This window comes from Oratosquilla oratoria, unplaced genomic scaffold, assembly GCF_046742065.1.
Source record: "Oratosquilla oratoria isolate Oo_2021 unplaced genomic scaffold, ASM4674206v1 SCAFFOLD204, whole genome shotgun sequence".
NCBI lineage: Eukaryota > Metazoa > Arthropoda > Malacostraca > Stomatopoda > Squillidae > Oratosquilla > Oratosquilla oratoria.
The window spans coordinates 94,843-110,170 of NW_027467556.1; the positions used below are offsets into that span (position 1 = coordinate 94,843).

At 38.8% G+C, this 15,328-nt stretch overlaps 1 protein-coding gene across 5 annotated transcripts in view; it reads right to left on the minus strand.

The window, feature by feature from the left end:
* The window catches only part of LOC143022847 (transmembrane protein 126), a 66,662-nt gene that overhangs the window by 37,556 nt on the left and 13,778 nt on the right, over positions 1-15,328 (minus strand). For 2 of the 5 annotated variants that reach the window (XM_076181226.1, XM_076181227.1), the window contains exons 2-4: positions 11,857-12,028; positions 10,982-11,110; positions 1,652-1,777 (exon numbers count right to left, since the gene is read on the minus strand). In XM_076181226.1, coding sequence (XP_076037341.1) covers positions 1,652-1,777; positions 10,982-11,110; positions 11,857-12,028 — 427 coding nt within the window. The other 3 variants (XM_076181229.1, XM_076181230.1, XM_076181228.1) reach the window with 3 other exon arrangements.

Below are 15,328 nucleotides of genomic sequence, written 5' to 3' on the forward strand. Positions count from 1 at the left end.
GAAGCATCATCTGGGCTTGCGTTTTGGATTTTGCATATACTAGCACAGTGAATTTTCCAAAGCGGGAAATGTCTCCACTTTTAATGCCACCTACTTTCTTTTGGAGGTATCTGCTAAATTTGTAATAATTATAATTTTCTTCCTTTGCTGTAGCAATCAACCACATAGGAGGATTGGGAGTCCTTGAGTAATCATCATCTAGTTGCTGATCAATAGCTAGAGCCCATTCAGATGGTACATATATGTCTAGATTAGTTGGAACTGTCTGTTAAAGCTCCTTGTAAATCAGATTCACATACTTTTAGGCTGCTTATGTTACAGCTGACTTTGAGTGCATCCTCACATTTACTAAAATTAACCCAAGCTTCCCACTTTTGTTTATTTTCAAGGAAGTTCATTCGAATTTCTGAGATATTACCAAAGTCACCTAGGGTATTTGAGATAATCTCATAGTTACATTGAAGAGGAATATCTTCAATGTGAAGAACTCTAAGATTTTTAATGTTTGTTGATTTTCCCGTCTGGGGCTTGATAGATTTATTCTGAGATTTGCCTTTTTCTTTATCTTTGATTGTGCCAACAGAGGAGTCCAGGTTAGGTCCAGGTTTGTCAGGAGGATCAGGAGGATCAGGAGGATCAGGAGGGTCTGGGGGTGGAGGTATAGGTGCCAGTTTGTTACTTGCTGCAGAGTTATCGTTTTCAGCATTGGTTGTGGCCATATTTGAAAGTTAGTTAAGAGAAATGCATGGAAGAAAGATACTATGGCCTCTCAATGCCTTGGGAGGTGAAGGAAAGTTCCCCATAGGACCAGAAAGTTCCAGAATATGGTCATTTACACATGCAGGACCTCGGAATTGAGCTGTAGACTTTGACAACCCAATTTGTCCTCTGGAGTTTTGTCCCATAAAGAATGGGGCCGGTGTAGTCATCCTGCATGTGTACTGGAAAGGGGGAAAAGGAAGTCAGCAGCCAGGTACCTTCCTCACAAACATATATTCCCCAGTCGGCGGGCTTTCAGCCCTCGCAGGGAGTAGGAACCTCACGGTATACATCCCCACTTGACTGGGTTCAAGCATGCAGCTTGCAAGGCACCAGGTTGCCAGAACCTTCCCAGTAAGTATAAGAGAAAGACTGGAGTGTCGAGCTGGGTAGGCAATATGGAGAAGAGGGATAGGCGAGTTCACCAAGGGGAAGAGTGAGGGGTCGCCCATCTATTACCTATCCAGTTAGTGCCAGCATAAACTGGAAGTGGAAGGAGGGAAAAATGGAATATTAGGCTGAGGGTGAAAAGGTGGCCAGCAGATTTTGTCTGGGAGCTCTGGGTCAACCTTAGCAGCATGGTCAAACTTATCAGGGTGAAAGACTACCCTGCTGCCACTGCTTGATCCTTCATTGCTTCACGCAAGCCCCCCAACTACATCAAAGTACTGGGCCCGTGGGGGGGGGGGGGTCATCCTGGAGTAGCCAAGATAAGAGGGAGGAAAGGGGGTGGATGGGAGTGAAGTATGTGGGGATGGAATGGGTGGGATTGGATGTTATGCCTTTGTTTTCTGGCTACCTCCCTTGTAAGAGGGAAAAGCCTTTGGTATATATATATATATATATGCATGTATATATGTACAAACTTTTTTTTTTTTTTTTTTTTTTTTACCTGTAAAGCTGCAAGTCCATAAAATTTTGGCATGCCCTTCCGAGTTATCTTGACAAATTCTTGCAAAAAACCTTTTGGGTTTTCTACAATGCTGGGCATATGGTATGTATAGAGACGTTGTGCAAACTGAAATCAAATAAAACAGGTTAGTTGTTTCCCAAATACTCACATGGCAACATACTTTATAGATATTGTTATGGATTAGAGAATGATTCTTTATCTAAACAAGACCTTTATTCTGGGATCCATCCCTCAGTATGACCAGAGTGCCTGTGTCTGGAAGGAGGAAGAGGAAGAGGAAGAGGAGTAGGAGAAGGAGGAAGAGAAGGAGAGACAGAGAATGTATTTACCTAATTGTAGTACATGGGAAAGAAGCAACATTCGTTGGGTCCCGTCTCCTATTCTCTAATTTTCTAACATACCTAGACTCAAATTCATGTTCAGCTCCAACTTAATCTATGTCCTTGATTTCTAATTATATTTAGATTTGAACTCATGTATTGTTTGAACTTTGGCTATATCACCTAAGCTATTCCACATATTTACGCATCTGTATTTACCTCGTTGTATCTTATGGGAAGGGGAGCTACACTTGTGGTGTCCTGTCTCTGTATCTTGTGGTGTCCTGTCTCTGTATCTTGCAGTGTCTAAATTGCTCTTAAATTCGTGTATTGTTTTTGCACAGACTATTGTTTCATCTAGTTTGTCCCATACATCCACCACTCTGTGGGGAGAGCTGTTCTTTTACAGGTCTCTTCTATAACTATCTTTTTTGAGTTTCCTTCCATGTCCTCTTGTATTTACCTTATCCCAATTTAGTAAGTCTTCTCTATCAACGACTTCCACACCTCTCATGATTCTGTAGATTGTCAACAAGTCACCTCTTTACCTTCTTTGTTCCACAGTCAGTAATTCTAGTTTTGACAATCTCTCTTCACATGACAGTTGTGAAAGTGTTGGGGCCATCTTTGTAGTTGCTCTCTGAATTCTCTCAATTTTCCTTTCATTCTTTTTAGTACTGGGTGACCATAGTGTCGCTGTGTACTCCAATTTTGACCTTATCAGTGTGACAAGTATTTTCTATACTATTTCTTTGTCCAAGTTAGTAAAGGCCACCTTTATTGATCTTAGCAAGTTGTAGGTTTCTCTGACAATTTTGTTTATCTGTTATCATAGGACATGTCCTTTGAGATGATTACTCCTAGGTCTTTTTCATATTCCACTTTCTTTACTTCCTTTGCACCAATTTTATATTGCCCTGATATCCTTTTTTTTTTTTTTTTTTTTTTTTTTACTTTTTTCCAAATTCCATTGAGCTACATTTCTTATTGTTGAAGTCCACTTCCCGCTTCTATGAATTCCCTCTTCCATGAGTTTCTGTTAAAACTCCTCTCCCTTTCCATGTACTAAATCCAGAAAAAGGGTCATCAGTACTTAGCCTTTGTGATCCCCTAGGCATTTCTAGGTCCCTGTTTACATTAAGTTTCGGTATAGCACCTCCACAGGGCTCTGCATTTGTGTCGATGTTCAATTCAAAATCATTGCCATTTTCACTTTAGCCTTCTTGATTTCACTGCATTTTCTCTTGATGGATACTATTAGCACTATTCTAGATCATCTTGGGGAACCACAAGTGTACTGCCTCTCACTCAATACAACCCAGGCTTCCTGCTCTTCTGGCACTATTGAGACTTTTTTACCTAGTTGTATTATACGGGAAGGGAGCTATGCTCATGGTGACCCATCTTTGTATCTTTCAGCATCAAATTTTTTCTTAAAATCTTGAATAGTATTTACACACACTGTTTCTCTATCTAATTCCAGATATCACTCTGTGTGGGAAGCTATTTTTTTTCAGATCTCTTCTATAGTTATCCTTTTTTTATTTTCTTTTCATGACCTCTTGTTTTTTCATTGTCATTCTTTAGTAAATCATTCCTATCAAGGATTTCCACTCCTTTCATGATTCTATAGTTAGTAGATCACCTCTTTCTCTGCTCTGCTCCAGTGTTGGTAGTTCCAATTTGGATAATCTTTGTATGTTAATTACAAAAGAGCTGGTGCCAACTTTGTCATTGCTCTCTGTATTCTTTCTAATTTCCTTATATTCTTTTTAATACAGGATACCCATAATGTCACTACGTATTCCAGTTTTGGTCTAATTAATGTAACTAATATTTTTTTAATCATTTCTTCATCCAAATAGTCAAATGCCACTTTCATTGACCTTAATAGGTTGAAGGTTTCTCCGACTATTTTGTTGATATGTTTATATGGTGTCATGTCTTTGCTGATTATTACTCCAAGGTCTCTTTCAGAGTACACTTTTTTTATTTCTTCTTCACCAATTTTATAATTTTTTTTATATTCTGTTTTTACTTTTTCCAAACTCCATTTCTTGATATTGAAGTTCACTTCCCACTTATGGGTCCATTTCCAGGTCTGATTGTAATGATTTAAAGTCCTCCTCTGTTGTGAGTCACAGTCCATTTCAGTACTCACTTTAACAATTTTGTATCATCTGCAAAGAAGCTCATGTAACATTCCATACCCTCGTCCAAGTCATTCACATAAATAGCAAACACTATTGGAGCCAATACTGATCCTTGTGGAACTCCACTAATTACCTCTTCCCAAGAAGAACTTTTATCTCTGAGCACTACTCTCATTTTTCTTCCATGCAAAATGTCCTCTATCCATTTCAGTAGTTTACCTTGTATCCCTCCTATGGTTTCCACTTTTATAGTTTTTTGCAAGGGACTTTATGAAAAAAAATTGTAGATCTAGGAATGCACAATCAGCCCATTAATTTCTTTCTTGTATTATCTCTTGTAGTCTTGAGTAAAAACAGATAAAATTTGTGGTACATGATCTTCCCTGTCTAAATCTGAATTGTCTTGGATTTAGGATAATGTTCTCCAATGTTTTATCCATCTACTTTTTATAACTTTTTCACAAATTTTAGCTTGTGCTTGTAAGGGAAACCAGTCTGTAATTTGTTGGGTCTTCCTTATTTCCTCCTTTATAAATTGGTACAATACCAGCATTTTCCAGTTTTGTGGTATTTTTCCTTCTTTGAGTGAACAACTTATTATGTTATATATTTTGTCATTTAGTTCTTTCCATTTTTTTAATATCCAATTTGCTATTCCATCCAGGCCATGCAATTTCCTGACATCAAGGTTCATTATTTGATCCATTATTTCTTTCCATGTTACTATTATCTCCCTCATTGGGGGGGGGTTCACTGCTCTCCCTTCATTTTGACACTGCATTTTTTCTCTAGTGAAAACCAACTTGAAGTGTTTGCTCATGACTTCAGCCACTTCTGTGTATTCTGTATTCCCTTGGCATAGTTTCAATATTTCCTATTTAGTTTTTAGTTTGCCATTTACATATCTATAGAACAGTTTTGGCTGATCCTTACATTTTTATATTACATCTTTTTCATAGTTTTTCTTCCCTGCGTATTTTTACATATTCGTTCCTCTGATTAATATATTTTTTGCATTTCCTAGGTTTTTTGTCTTTTCCCCATCTTTTTCCAACCTTTATCTCTTCTGTCTTTTGCTTCACTGCTCCTTCACCAGCACTTAATATACACCTTTTCCTGTTTTTGCTTTGGGACATATTTATCCACTCCTTCTTTTGTAGATTTTCATCAGATTCATCCATTTGTCTTCCACTTGTGTTTCTTCCATGTAGTTTTTCCCAGTTCACTTGGGAAAAAAAAAAAATCCTAAGTTTTTCAAACTATTTTACTATACATCAGTATTCCTATTCTGTGTTTCTCTATTTCTCTTTATGTATATATTTCCTCCTTTAATTCTAACTTGAGTAGTATGTGGTCACTCTTCACAATTGGTGTCTTATATTCAATTTTGTCTACTATTTCAAGTTCTGACATAAGTACCGTATTTTTCGGACTATAGCCCACACCGTTATATGACCCGCACCCCCTTACACCTTAGTGAAAATCCACACAAGACCCGCACCGCTGCATGACCCGCAGTCATATGGCGTGTGCGGCAGTATAGATCCGACGATGTATACTACCCATGCATGGGAGGCCGCAGGCACAGCTCACAGCAGTTGTTGTTACGGCCGGCCGTTGACGTGGTGATCAAAGTAATTTCAAAGCTGAGGCCTTTTCTAAATTTTCTGTTTCATCAATGCTTATGTGATTTATAAAAAAAAAAAGATATATGTTTTCCGATATTAGCAGGTTTCTTGGTGATATCTTGCTTTTCAGGATTCATCACAATTTGGTTTCTGAAGCTGCCACTAGATGTAGTGGTACCTTCGATGAAAGAGGGGTGATCTCGAAAGTGTGCAACTGATCTTACGATGCCTTTGGGATGGGTCGATGATGCGGCATTGCGATTCATGATCATGATACTAGTATTCCTCCAGTCCTATTTATTTCTGATTGTGATGAAGATGAAGAATAACCAACAAATTACATTTCAATATATTTTATTGCACTTATATATATATATTACAAAGAACCTTAATAAATTTGTGTAAATAATGCCATAAAACCCTGTTTGATTGTTTACCGGTAATTAAATTGGTTTATAAATGCCATACAAACACTGGTAATTAATTTTTAAACCAAACAATTTCCAATGGTTAGTTTTCAATAGAATAGAACAATAATAGAGCACATTACTGAACTGTTATGAACAGAGTCAATGGAGCACATCGTTATTAGAAAAAAAACACAGTGATCACAGACGACAATCAATGTTTATGAAGGCGTATCATCGCTCACGAAGCCATCGAATTCCTCATCCTCTGTATCGTCATGGAAGAGGTTGTGGTATAAATCTGCCAATTCTGATGCAGTGACCTCATCCGTTTCCATTTTGATTTCGGATTCGTCCGATTCCTTTTCCGAGTCGTAGCATGCATCGAACATTGCAGGATGGCACATTTCTGATTTACGGAAACCGTTCTGAATAGTCGATTCTTTAATTTTCTTCCATGCTTGAACGACCCACATGTAATGCACAAATTTAGCATTAAGGAATCAGGTACAGTTTGTAATTTGTAATTGCGAAAATGGCCGCCCGCTTGTTTTTGTTTGATCGCGACACACGATGTTGGTGTTGGTACCGGTCACTTGTATTGTGTTCATGCTGTTTAGTTAAGCCTGTTTTATTTGTGATGCCTTTATTAATAACAAGAGCATGTAAAGCGGGTAAGACAAATCCTACCTTCTCTTTGTCGTTTGTCTCGATCGTACACGCTGTATTATGACTTTAATCAACTTTCATACGACGAATCCGGTCGATCCCCCCGCAAATCCCCGATCCGAGAGGGCACCCAGCTAAACTAATCGTTCATTTTTTTTTTCTTTTTTGACTGCGTAAGAGGGCAATTTCTAACCAAAATCCACAGATGACCCGCACCTTTATATCACCCGCACCCCCGAAATTTGGCCCCTTTCTGAGGCAAAAAGCCGCGGGTCATACACCGAAAAATACGGTAATCAATCTTATCTTGATGGTTCTTCATTACTTCTAAATCTAGTATTTCCTTTTACCCATTGTGTCACTGTATGTTCTATAGTCATGTCAAGTAATACATTTCCCCATTGATCCTCTCCACCTTTCACTGTCATCTCTTCCCAACATATTTCTTTCCAATTAAGATCTCCCATGAGTACAGCTTTAGTTCCATCCTTCAGCATCTCATTTAATGAAGTTTTCATATTCTCTAACATTTTGGAATAATCTCTCTCTCCAAGACCTTAATTTTGGGGGCACATAAATCATTGTAAACTTCTGCTTTTCATGTCACTATCTTCAACTCTTACCGAGATCATCTCTACCTTGTTCTCTCCATATATAACTTTCATCACATTTACGTTTTTCTTAACCAGGAACATGACTCCACCTTGTTTTGCCTCCCTATTTCTAAGCCAGTGATTATATAATCCATGACCAACACTGGTACTAGTGGACCCCTTAATTTTGTCTCCACAATTCCCATTACATCTGATTCTGCTTCTGACAGGTATTTGTTTAGTTTGTTTAATCCTGAGATTAATCCATCTATGCTGGTACAAGCTAATTTTAATTTTCTATTCCATTTCGTTCTCTGAACCTATGGGGGGGGGGCTTGAATGTACAATTTTTTTAGTCTCATATTTAACCACTTCCATACAGTGATGCCTACGTAGGCGGCATGAGGAGCAAGTGGGTACTCGATGATGCCGATGTCGGCATCTTGATTGTATTCATTGTTGTTGTACCTACGTAACCTCCATTCTCTCTAAACTGGCTTCATCATATTTTCTATGGTTATCAAAATACATGGGTGAAAGAGAACGAACGATTGAGCACTGACTTTATTTTTTATAATGCGATTATTGTGATGCAACATCACACGTTGGGCAGCTAATGCTGCCAGACGTGTGATGTGCCCCGGAGTGAAGAGGTTAACACTCTCCAATAGAACTGTGTTGTCTCAGTCTCCCTTCTTTTCCAATTTTTTTTCTTTTCTCTAGCTTCGTTTCTTTATTCTCTTAATTTTTTCTCTTTCCACATCACTTACTTCTCTTATCCATATATTTTTATAGTGTTCATTTCTTGTTAATTTTCCTGTTCTTGCTAGGATTTCTTCCACACCCATTTGTGAACTTAATTTGATCTTTAGTGGTTGACTTTTTTCTTTTCCTTTTGCATATTTACACATTTTGTGTACTTCCTCTATTTCCTTTTCTAAATTCTGTTCTTTTAGTATATTTCTTGGCAACTCTTTGTCCTCTTTATCTCTCAGGAACCAATTTGGGTTGTGTTTTTCCTTTAGACCATATTACTACACACTTTTTTTTGTCTACTGCATCTCTTACTAGATTTTGTTTTTCCTTAATTACCTTAATGACAGCATCTTTGGCCTTCTTCCGCATTTGCTGATGAACTATTTCTTTACAAACTACCTTATCTTTGTCTTTTTTCAATCATTCCTGAGCTGTTGCAAATCATCTTCTCTTATCCTTTTTCCCACTTCCACGGTCATTGCTTTAATCCATTCATTCACCTCTTTCCTTATGATATTGTTATTTGTGTTTTAATCATTTTTCAACCTTTTGTTTTCACATTTTAACTCGGCCATTCTTTTTTTAGTGCACTCAACTTTTCTTTTATTTCCATGTTTACTTTTCTAAATCATTTCCTTGCTTAGGTCTTTATTCGTCTTCCATAGTTCGATAGTTTCCCACTTCCATGATTCATTCATATTTCTCATGTCCCTCTCTATGTCTATAACTCTACTGAAGAGTCTTCTTTCGTACCCACTAAATCCAGAGAAATTACCCTCATCACCATTATCAAGTAGAAACCTTTTCATGCCTCTTGGTGATCTAAAACCTATGTTTGCATTTTTCTTTGCCCTTGCGCCAGTAGATGGCTCTGGGTACATATTTATTTTGTAATGCAACAGACAGCCATCTTGTGGTTTCTCTGGCCCATCATAGTTTTCTTCCATCTTACTTAAATTACACAATATTTACATTGTAAATTAACCATTCCAGGTATCCACGAGCACTCCCCTTCCCATATAACACACCCTAGGTATTCTGTAATTTGTATAGACACGGTAAAGGAAACATGGACTGGAGATGAAGCTTTTATTCCTGACGTTTCGTCTAACGACTTTCTCAAAGGAATGAGCATACTAGAAACATACAGAGTTTATAAACACGCCTTATGGCTCAAGGGGGTGTGCGAGCGTATAGCGCTGTGTTCTGATTGGCCCGCTGAGACAGCCAATCACGAAGCGCTATATTCGCTGAAGATTTGGCCCAGGTGAAGCTCCCAGCCTTATTGTTGATATTCAGACGAGTGGTGATGTACGCAGCTTCTATAGATTTTCTGGTTTTCTTATCCATACCTTCGTGTAGAATCTCGGCTCGGTTCCATTGTGGGAGGTGCCCAGAATCGTCAACATGCACCACCATTGCGTTGGTGAGTCTATGGTGACGGAGGTCGGCCTTATGCTCCCTGATTCTAGTGTCAAGGCCCCTCTTAGTCTCTCCATAGTATGCTTTATCGCATGATGTGCATGGGATCTTATATACGACGCTGTCTTCTCTCCCCCTCATCTTAGTCCCGCTTTTTATCATGTCACCAATCTTCGTTCCCGATGTTACGGCTGCTTTTACTTCCGTGCTCCTGAGCATTCTAATAATGTCTCCTACCTTCTCAGAGTTAGGAAGCGCCATGTATGATGTTTTTGTGGTGGCGTTGCCTTCTCTTAACCTGCTTGTGTGGATTATTCCTTCCGCTCTTCGTCTTAGGCTCAGGACTAAGACCTTGGGGTAGCCAAGCTTCAAGAAGGCCGCGATGATGTATTCGATTTCCTCCTCCAGGAATTCCTTGCTGCATATCCTGTAGGCACGCAGGAAGAAGCCCATGACTACCCTCTTTTTTGTCCTCTCATTGTGTGCCGACAGGTAGGAGACATTATTAGAATGCTCAGGAGCACGGAAGTAAAAGCAGCCGTAACATCGGGAACGAAGATTGGTGACATGATAAAAAGCGGGACTAAGATGAGGGGGAGAGAAGACAGCGTCGTATATAAGATCCCATGCACATCATGCGATAAAGCATACTATGGAGAGACTAAGAGGGGCCTTGACACTAGAATCAGGGAGCATAAGGCCGACCTCCGTCACCATAGACTCACCAACGCAATGGTGGTGCATGTTGACGATTCTGGGCACCTCCCACAATGGAACCGAGCCGAGATTCTACACGAAGGTATGGATAAGAAAACCAGAAAATCTATAGAAGCTGCGTACATCACCACTCGTCTGAATATCAACAATAAGGCTGGGAGCTTCACCTGGGCCAAATCTTCAGCGAATATAGCGCTTCGTGATTGGCTGTCTCAGCGGGCCAATCAGAATACAGCACTATACGCTCGCACACCCCCTTGAGCCATAAGGCGTGTTTATAAACTGTATGTTTCTAGTATGCTCATTCCTTTGAGAAAGTCATTAGACGAAACATCAGGAATAAAAGCTTCATCTCCAGTCCATGTTTCCTTTACCGTGTCTATACAACTTGTTCACATGGATTTTTATTCTGTAATTGTATCACTGTTAAGAAGTTTTGTTTTTTAAAGTATTTCAGGAGCTCCAATTTATGCGTGTTAGTATATAGAGAGATGTAGATATTCACAGAAATCCAAATTCTTTGTGTGTGAGATGAGGGCTTTCCCCCCTAACCCCTGTAAATTTAGAGGAGCTACAATATTCATCTGCTGACAATAAGAATAAAACAAAAACTGACACCCAGTTTAAAAGGATTAAAAACTCACATGGAATGATGCAGCTGGGGCCAACAGGAATGGATAAACAAAACCAGCAAAAAGCTGAAGTGCTCCACCCCTCAACTCCAGGCACACAGGACAGTCAAATTTTTGTAAAATCAGGGGCCGGAAAACAAACTGTAAATGATGAGTAAAACTAAATCAAATAATCCAGCATTTGCTAAAATATAGTATTTGAAATATGTTATCACAATCTCTGGGCTAAATTCTCATTTGCTTCATACATCATTCTGTGATTTACATTTATATAATGCAGTAGTGAAGAATGTACCAGCTACAGCTATTGGCCACTACACTGGATGAGCTGTGCTTCACTGCACTGCTTTTCATCCATGCTGGTGCTGAGACTAGAGGGGTAGTTAAGCAGATTTTAAATTTGTATGATATGGGTGTGTGCTTTGATTTGCACCCCCTCCCCCTTGGCACCAATGATCAGTATCTGCATGTAGTAGTCCTCCAAGATGGACAGTGAAGCTGCCTTTTCAAAAACTGTCAACCCCCCTCATCTTTATTACGAGGTGCAGCCCTGAGGTGCTAACATTTAGTCTCCAGACTGGGCCAAAAATCTCTCACTTTTGACTTCAACTGTATTTCTTACACATTTTCACACATACCTGATAACTGGTAACTGCTCCCTTCTTCCTATTACTTTAAGCAAATGACATAGAAACAGTCCTACATTAATACAACACAGACAGTGGTCTAAAGTTTCTTCCCAGAGAGATCTGTGGGAGGGCCCAATGACCATTGCCAGCCACTGTGGGACTGCAGGTGTGCAGTCAATGAAACTCAAAGCAACAATTATTTTTACAATACCACTAGCTGAAAACATATTTAAGTAACTCTTAATATATCTACACTACCTGATGATGAAGAATAGTCCCAGTGATGGAAGGGAGTATAACAGTTGGTATGAAGGTAGACAGAAAACCATGCTGACGCAATTTGACAGCTTTACGAAAATAGGTATTGATGTATGCAGCAGAAACACTACCAAATAGTGTGAAGGGATATACACTGCCGTTTAGGACTCGCCTGCAATAAACAAGGTCATGTAAAATATGCCTCATTACATTTTAAAAACCATTTATTACTTACTCTACAATTCAGTGATGTACAAAGAAAAACCTTCATGGAAATATAGATTTCCAATCATAGTAGTAAGAAAATCAAATGAATTGGCAATTCAAAGAGTTGTGCAGCTTAAGGCTAACCAATTACAGGGATTTTTTTATCATGAAATACGACTGCAACACTTTGTGAATAACCTATCCTGTAACTAACAACTGGGTAAATATCTATCTTGTACAGGCAGTGGGCAGACAGGATGGGCCCTTCATACACATAGAAATAAAAGGGAAAACAAATGGGTGTTGGATGGGTTTGAGGAAAAGGCCTTTTGATGTATGTACAGTCACAGCAAAAAAAATTGTAACATTCATATGATATGGTCAATAAAAAAAAAAATATTTCACTTCCATATATTTCATTATGACTCAAATTCTCATGTGCAGCATCGGCTGCACACACAGCATCACACTACTCACATAAAACAAAGCAAATGGCAAATTTATATAAATTATAAAAATTAGTATGTTGACGTGAGAAGAGAGAAAAAAAGGAACCATGAGAAGGATATTATAGATAAATGCAAAGATCAACCCAAGAGAGAAAAAAAGGAACCATGAGAAGGATATTATAGATAAATGCAAAGATCAACCCAAACTATTCTATCGGTATGTGAATGGTAAACTTAAAACCAAACAGGAAATGGTGAAACTATGCCAAGGAAATATAGAATACACAGAAGAATTGGAGATGGCCTAAGTCATGAACCACTTTAAATCTGTCTTCACCAGAGAGAAAATACAAAATTGGGACGAAGATAATAACAAGCAATCTCCCCACATGAGTGAGTTTACAAAATCACAAAAAGAAATATCAGAACACCTATCAAAACTGGACGTCAGAAAATCACATGGCCCAGATGGTATTGCAAATTGGATTCTAAAGGAATGCAAAGAAGAACTAACGGACAAAATACACATAATAATAAATAGCTCACTCAAAGAAGGAAAGATACCTAATGACTGGAAAAATGCTAACATTGTACCAATATATAAAGGAGGAAACAAGGAAGAACCCACCAACTATAGGCCAGTATCACTAACAAGCACTATAGCCAAAATCTGTGAGAAAATAATCAAGAATAGATGGGTAAAACATCTGGAAGATAACAACATATTAAACCCAAGACAATTTGGGTTCAGGCAAGGAAGATCATGCACCACAAACTTAATATGCTTCTACCCAAGGCTAATAGACATAGTGCAAGAAAGAAATGGATGGGCTGATTGTGCATTCCTAGACTTGCATAAAGCCTTTGACAATGACAAAGTACCACACAGAAAATTACTAAAAAAAAAAAAACTGGAACACATAGGAGGAATACAAGGAAACCTACTAAAATGGATGGAGGACTTCCTGACAGGTAGAAAGATGAGAGTAGTGCTCAGAGAAAAATATTCAGACTGGAAAGAGGTGATCAGTGGAGTACCGCAAGGATCTGTACTGGCACCAATAATGTTTGCTATCTATATGAATGACATGGGCAAGGACGTGAATTGTTACATGAGCTTCTTTGCAGACGATGCCAAACTGTTAAGGAAAGTAGAAACTGATAAGGACTGTGAAGCACTGCAGGAAGACCTGAAGAAGGTATGGAACTGGAGTCAGAAATGGGAAGTGGACTTTAATACTAAGCAGTGTAGCATAATGGAGTTTGGAAAAAGCAAAAACAGAATATCAGGAAAATATACAATTGGAACCAAGGAAGTAAAGAAGGTAGGATCCGAAAAAGATTTGGGGGTAATTATCACAAACGACTTGTCCTATGATAAACAGATTAACAAAATTGTTGGGGAGACTTACAACTTGCTAAGATCAATAAAAGTGGCATTTGCATACTTGGACAAAGACATGATAAAAAAAATATTAATTACATTGATAAGGCCTAGACTAGAGTATGCAGCGACATTGTGGGCCCCCAGTACCAAAAAGAATATAAAGAAAATAGAAAGAATCCAGAGAGCAGCAACAAAAATGGCACCTGCACTCACAAACCTATCATATGAGGAGAGATTGGCTAAACTGGAGTTACCGACGCTGGAGCAAAGAAGAGAGTGAGGTGACCTACTGACCATCTACAGAATCATGAAAGGAACAGATACTTGATAGAGAGGACTTACTAAACTGGGGCAAGAGAAACACAAGAGGACATGGAAAGAAAATAAAAAAACATAGCTATAGAAGAGAACTGAAGAAAAACAGTTTTCCACATAGAGTATTGGACACTTGGAACAAACTGGATAAAGAAATAGTATGCACAAAAACCATTCATGAGTTTAAAAGCAAACTAGACACTGCGAGATACAAAGGCGGGACACCACGAGCATAGCTCCCCTTCCCCCAAAATACAACTAGGTAAATTATAAAATATAAAGTCACTGCTGTATTACTTATGTACAACTACAAAAATATGTATAATCAAGACGCCAATGCCAGCATCCTCATGTACCCACTCACGCCTCATGACACCTGCATAAGCGACATTGTACCAAAGTGGTTAATACTTTGACATATAGTCTTAGTTCTTTATCACCATCTGAAGTCTTGATTCAGCCACCATGGCAAAGTAGGAGACATCCATATTAACCCACAACCCCTGCAGTACCTCCTGCAGATCTTTGATGTTGGTTTGGATGCTTGTATCTTATTTTTCATAACATCATCCATCTTTGCTGTCATCTTTCTTGGTACTCCAGAGTGTCATGGGAGTAGGAGTGTCACGCCTGGTGGTAACATAGCTACCAAGTCCCAGACACAATAAATGGCTATGCGAATAACAGACATGCCCTGGTCTAATAGGGTGATAGCACGAGACTTTTCCTCCATGCTGAGCTTGGTACATCTCATTGTGTGTAGACTGAATAGAATTATATGACTGCAAAAATAAAGCTACAGTTAGGATCAGCACTAACAAGAGCAGTGCACCATACATCCTCTTTACACGGGCACTACTGGTGCACTGAGACCTGAATGGGTAGTGTGGTGTAGCTATAGGCCTCTCAAGGCCACTGTGTCACACAAGCTCTGCCCACTCTATGTTGGAACAGTAGTAAAAACTGTGACATGCATATTGTGTTATGATTTTTATTACTGATGATGTATTATTTCTTTTTTTCCCATGAGTGTACATATTCATGCATGCATGTATGTATAATTTTATGCCTTTTCCTTTTTGGCTACCTCCCTTGTAAGGGGGAAAAAGCCTTG